We start from the raw sequence: 6,000 nt of genomic DNA on the forward strand, positions 1-6,000 counted from the left end.
GCACTAAGTGACTTAATTTGTTGATTCAATGACGCTGCTAGGCTACTGAGGCAGAACGGACTAGTCCTGAAGTTCACTGACATAGCCGTGAAACTAGCACTTTCCCCTCCAATAAGGAGAGGTCTTGGGTACCTTCCAGTCCTCCCAGCTGAAGATCTTGTTGTCAAGGCCTTTGTACTTGAATTCCTCAGTCATCCCGTCGGAGGGAAAGAAAACCGCAAACTTGGACTTGGGCAAGAGGGGATCTTCTGCTTGCACGACCTTGCCTACGTACCAACGATGGGGTTTCTGCAAGAAGCAGTCAGTTCGAGACAAGACGAGCGATGTCAGGTTTCCTGGTACATCCGCTGGTACTTGCGAGTCACAAGAAGGTATCGCCCCGGCTTCTTCCGCTTCTTCGCATTCTCTTCGAGATCATCTTCCCGCTCCTCGAAGAGCACACACAGGAGCTTCCCCACTTCAATGTCCTTCGAGCGATAGTCGTGGCGTTGGCTCCACCATTTCTCCATGAACTGTACCTGCTTGGGGGATAGGACCTCTTCCTCCTCGTTCACATAGATCTCTGCGTCGATCATGAACTGTTTCTCCTGCTGTCCTAATTTACAACTTGAAGGTGCTCCTGCTGGCCACTTGGCTATTTCTTGCCCCGATTCCGACCCTTCACTGTCCACTGCCAACTTTCGCTTTCGCGATACAGTCGGTCGCTGTGCTCCACCATCTTCACGAGCCTTAGAGTTTTCAGCTGCAGGATCATGGGCAGCCTCCTGTCCCTCTACCTGGTCGACCGTTTCCTTGTCCATGTGCTCGCTGCCCTGGAGCAGGACTTCACTCGGTCTAGCCGGGGCCACTCGCTTGTCGAGCATGAATACCAGGTCGAGGTCTCTGCACATGAACAACTTTGCCTTGCTCCATTTCTTCCTGTCCTGCAGAAGGTCCAAGGCCTCGAACTCGATCTCAAAGCTGCCGAACGTTTCCTTGAAGGTTTTGGTGGCTTCCGGGAGGGAGTTCTTCCTTTCTTTAGTCACTCTGTGTGCATTCTGTAGGCCGGAGAGGATCACTCTGGCTTGCTCCTGCTCTTCTCTTGTGCTCATCAACTGATGGAGCAAGTGAACAACTTCAGCACCATCGATTCGAGAGATCTGATCTCCATTTCCGTTGATTCTCTCAAACAAAGAGCTCAATGCAAGGACAATTTCGTTAGTTTCCTCCTGATCATCTGGTATGACAGGCGTCGTCGAATCAGACCCAGCAACATTCTCACCATTCTCTACTTCACTTCTGCCGCTCATGGAATCCTTTAAGGTGCTCTCCGTTGTTTGATCGCACATATGTGAGCCCCTATTAGCTTCAATTGAGTTGGACGAGTCGTCCTGTGCGACGGACTGCAAACTTGGCACGCTGGTCGTTTGCGTTGCTTCATGAGCTGTTGAACCACCTTCTTCTTGAAGACTGTTTTCAGCTTGTCGATTTTGTTCAACTCTTGCATCAGATGCAGTAGCTGTTTGAGGAGAATCGCGCTGTAGTAGTTGACTTGGAGGACATGTTTGTGTTGATGCATCAACTCTTTCCACTGCAGCCAAATGTGGCGAGGCCTCAATATCAGGCGTAGTTGTTAAACCTTTGGAGTTCAGCATCGACGAGTTCTGATGCTGGAATGGTAAATCGTAAAACGATTTCATTTCTTCATAGACTTTCTCCAAGCTCTTCCCCAACTGCTTTCGAGCGAGCAGCTCGGATTTCAATTTGATCATCATGTCGTCTTCAAAACATTTCATGACGACGAGGAGATTGTTCTTCAAGTCTCCTCCCTCTTGAAACGCGGCATCTTTCTCCAAATTTACCTCCCTGTACACAATGTCCACCTTACTGTCTTGAATCGACAAGAAATGTTTCTTTAAGCACTTTCGCAGCGTTTTGATCGTTTTGACATGTTTCGAGAAACAGCGCTTGAGCCTTCTCATTGCAGGGGTATTCGTTGTTTCATCGTAGGATGGGTCGAGATCACTGTCATCGTGCCTTTGACTAGCAAGATAGCAGGTCTGCCACTCATTTCTGTGATCTGCATGATCATGATTTGTCGACAGACTCTCTGAGGTACCAGGGTACCAGGAACACAAGGTTGGAAGTAAAACAACAAATCAGATTCGATAGCAACTATGCAGCTTCTTTACCTGCATGCTGTGAAGTATCCCCTACGCACGCAGCGCTCTTGCCATTCACCACCCCCATCCTGATGATTGTGAGCTGGCTAACCCAAAGTGACAAGCAATATTTACCTGTGCGAAGTTGGACAGTCAGGAAACCCATTGATCGTTCCGTAGCACAACGAAACATTTTCTGCCCATCGTCCAGACTCTGCACAACTCATCGCAACATCCGCATCCCTTGCCTCATTATCAGCATCTATCTGACGACCATGGTGGTCTGGCTGTGATGATGAACTTGCATTCTTGACCTCGATGAGAGTTGATTCTGTACTTCCTGTATCGGCCAAGACAAGAGGGACTGGATCGCAATCAAGAATGTCTTCATTTTGCAAATTGGTATGATCAAGAGCATCATCTTCCAACGTAACGGAGAGATTGCACATGTCTTTGTGTAAGAGGTGCAGACCGATCCAATGGTCGTTTAGCAATATGGCTCGTTGAAAGAAGCTTTTGTTTGTAATCCCGTCACTGATCAGATCTTGCAGGGTCTCATGGAGCTTGTCAATCGCAATCACATCGACTTCTTCACTTCCCAGCTTGATCAGATGTCGACCTGTCATCTTGCACAAATGTTCTTCTTGCTGCAACTCATCCCACTGGATTTGACCAGAGATAGCATGAAGAAAGGATCGAGAGAGAGCGAAGAGATGATCATCAATCTCAACACATTTCACAACTTCACATGTGTCGTTGAGAGTTTCAGGAACATCCAGATGAACGTGAAGTTCCGTGTTATCAGCTCTCGTGACCCTCTTGAAAAATTCTTTGCAGTAGTACAAGACGTGTCTCTCTTCCTCTTTGAATAAAACCCTTTCCACTTCCACCGGGAAGTCCTCTACAACAGAATCACAAGCAACCAAAATTTTGATTTGTTTCATCACCTTCCAAAGAATCGACAGTTTCTTCTGCTGTGTTGTGTTCAGCTGTCACTATATTTGTTGACGGACCCATGTCTGTCGCCTTCTGTTGACATTTGATCAAAATGTGAACGCTATTTGATTCTAGCAAAGCATTACCCTCGCATCTGACTCGATTGATCCAGGGACAGCATCATAAACAACAGAGTCATCTTCAGATGCTGCAATTTAGTTTAGGATTGATAAAAGGACCCACCAAAACACACCTGAACCCTTCTCATTCGTAGATCTTAGTTCCTCATTCTCAGAGGAAATATTTCTTTCAAAATTTGAAGGTTGGTCTATTACAGATGCAGCCTCCTGGACCCTAGATACAATTTCCTCGTAAAACGTACTATGGATACTACTACATTTGTCGCCATTGACGCTCTTGGAAGAATCTGAACACCTCAGATTAAATATTTCATCCTGCAGCGTTGCAAAGTCATTTCCTTTGTCCCTCCAGAAACGGTTTACCATCATCGTAGTGCGACGAAATGGCAAACAGATCAGAATTTGGTCGCCGCAGCCCTCACTCATTACACTCTCATCGCGATTTTGTTCAAGATTGTTGGCCTGAGAGGAAGCAAAATGGCGCTCAAGGTTACACCAGTGTTCATCCAATCGTCTTGCTTTCTCACGAAATAGTCTGATTTGCTCTCTAGGCTTTTGACGAATTTTGAGAGGTTGTTCCTTCAATATATTCCGAACAATATCCTTCAAGCACGCATGCAAATTCTTCACTTTTATAGAATCATCTGAACCATCTTCTCCTTTGTCACCGATTGCTCTCAAAATTGCCTTTCTAAGCTCAACAGAGAAACTTGCCTCGTTGTTGATAAAAGAGAAGAAGTCTGTTTTGCTTATACTCCATTCTCCATCTTTTTCAAAGCATGCGATAGTCACAAAGCGACTGTGACGAGATAACTCCAATAGGCCATCTTGCTTCAGACGACCGAAGTAGTATTCCTTGACAACCACATTGGACAAGTTTTCTTGATTCCTCTCAACCCCGGAATCGTTATTTTCATTTTCGTACACATTGTTCGAGTCATGGTTTTCCAGCCATCGAGAATCTGCATCCACACACAATTTACAATCTTCCAATTTGGTCTTCGCCTTTTTCAAGATATCATCTAAATCCGTAAGATTGAACGTCGCAACTCTCTCGTTCGTGAAAGTTCGGAATTGAAACACCTCATTCATCACCCTTTCGATGGTTTTTTCCTTACGAAGAGGAGAAAGGCCGAGAGCAAATTGCATGAAAGTTATTGCAGACACGAAAAAAATGTTTTCCTCTCGCTTGAAAAGCATCAAAGATCTTTGCCTTCCATAACATTTGTCCTTTAACATCAGAAAATATCCTCCTTGCGTTCCTCTCAAGAACCTGAAGCCTTCACCTGCGCAAGTAATCACCTCAAAACTGAGCAGATATTTTTTCGGTTGCATTTTTGTTCTTCAACACAGTATCACAGACACGTGTCTATTACAAAACAGTTTTCATGCAAAGGCGCACTCAGTCCAACAAAGTTATCACGAATGCGAGTCTAAGTCATCCTTTTCTCACCTTCACGGATCATATCGTCATTCTTTAGCATGTCCTTCGTTAACCCTATTGTTGGTAATTTGACTTCTCTTCGACACATGTAAGACTCGATCACATTCATTTCCTCATTGATTCCATCCAGACTGCTGGTTGCTCCAAACAAAACATCTTCTTTCCTCAAGTTTTCGATACCTTCCTTTAGACCTGCCTTCGATCCACATTTCAGGCCTGGAGCGTTCCCATCGAACAAGATCCCAAGAACTGCATCTTTGAACTCATTGAGGTAAACGAGGTCCACAGCACTCGTGCCCTGAGGTGCTGCGATGATTTTGAGTCTCTCCTTCCACTTCTCCCTCCTTTTCAGCTCTCCGATCACAGCAGAGGAGTAGTGGACAATGCTGTTCACGGCTAAGGCTTTACGATTGAAGAATGACCTGCAAGACAGAAGAAGCAAGTGATACGAGAAGAATTATAGGAGTCAAGACACTTCAAAGCCAACAGGTCAACACTAACCGCACAAAATGAGCTGCAGCGACGTAGATCTCATCTTTCTCTGTGAACTTCAAGACCGAAAGCTCAGCTCCAAGAATCGCGTCGCAGTTAAGAAAGACTTTGAATTGAATCTTGGATAATATCAGTCGAACGGCAAGAGACAACACTTCAAGTTACGCATTCGTCTTCATACTTGTTTGACATCCTTCCTCGTTTCGCAGGGACGCAAGCCTGTCAGAAGCCACCTTCACTGTTTGATAGCAGGGTATTCTCTGCTCATTTGCATTGGTTACAAATACTCGTCTACACTGAGCATTGCACTCTATGCTACTCAGCAATTGAACAAAACAAACTTGCAACGGCCTAACATCGGCTACCATCAGCCAGACTTTGACTTCAGTTGCTGATGGCAAAACAACAAGGACTGTATGAGTAAAATGATCGTGAACATGTGTGAATATATAGTGAGGTGCTCACACAAAAACACTGAAGGAAGATTGCTGCGTTGAGAATAAGACGACAAGGAGCGTGGAAAGACGAAGCAAACCCATCTCAGACAACATAGTATCTTCAACTTCAGAAAAGATGGAATTGGATCCCTCACATATTTCGCATGAAGTATTCATGCATCCAACCTATGACAGCTGTGATGGATGGGGACGAACAGCAAAAAATCTAATATCAACGCCAAAAAGAATGGAAGATAGCAGGCCGAGGTTGGATTATGACAGAAAGTTGTTGGAAAACCAATTAAGATAGTGTAGTTCGAAAAGATCACGAGAAGAGGAGGCAGTGGAGTAGGTGGAATCCGGGCAATATCAACTATTTTGTCTGAAGACGTGATGAAAGATGATGTAGA

General features: G+C 45.1%; 1 protein-coding gene across 1 annotated transcript; it reads right to left on the minus strand.

The window, feature by feature from the left end:
* Positions 1 to 93: 93 nt before the first annotated feature.
* Positions 94 to 5,345, minus strand: GUITHDRAFT_140697 (hypothetical protein; the record flags this gene model as incomplete). The annotated part of the gene is made up of 12 exons (XM_005830038.1): positions 94 to 288; positions 366 to 1,094; positions 1,436 to 1,570; positions 1,842 to 2,059; positions 2,172 to 2,248; positions 2,277 to 3,042; positions 3,089 to 3,170; positions 3,224 to 3,285; positions 3,331 to 4,503; positions 4,671 to 5,083; positions 5,163 to 5,272; positions 5,319 to 5,345. 12 exons carry the CDS (start codon positions 5,343 to 5,345, stop codon positions 94 to 96), a joined length of 3,987 nt encoding a protein of 1,328 aa, XP_005830095.1.
* Positions 5,346 to 6,000: the final 655 nt, after the last annotated feature.

The sequence above is a fragment of the Guillardia theta genome (assembly GCF_000315625.1).
Source record: "Guillardia theta CCMP2712 unplaced genomic scaffold GUITHscaffold_48, whole genome shotgun sequence".
Taxonomy (NCBI): domain Eukaryota; class Cryptophyceae; order Pyrenomonadales; family Geminigeraceae; genus Guillardia; species Guillardia theta.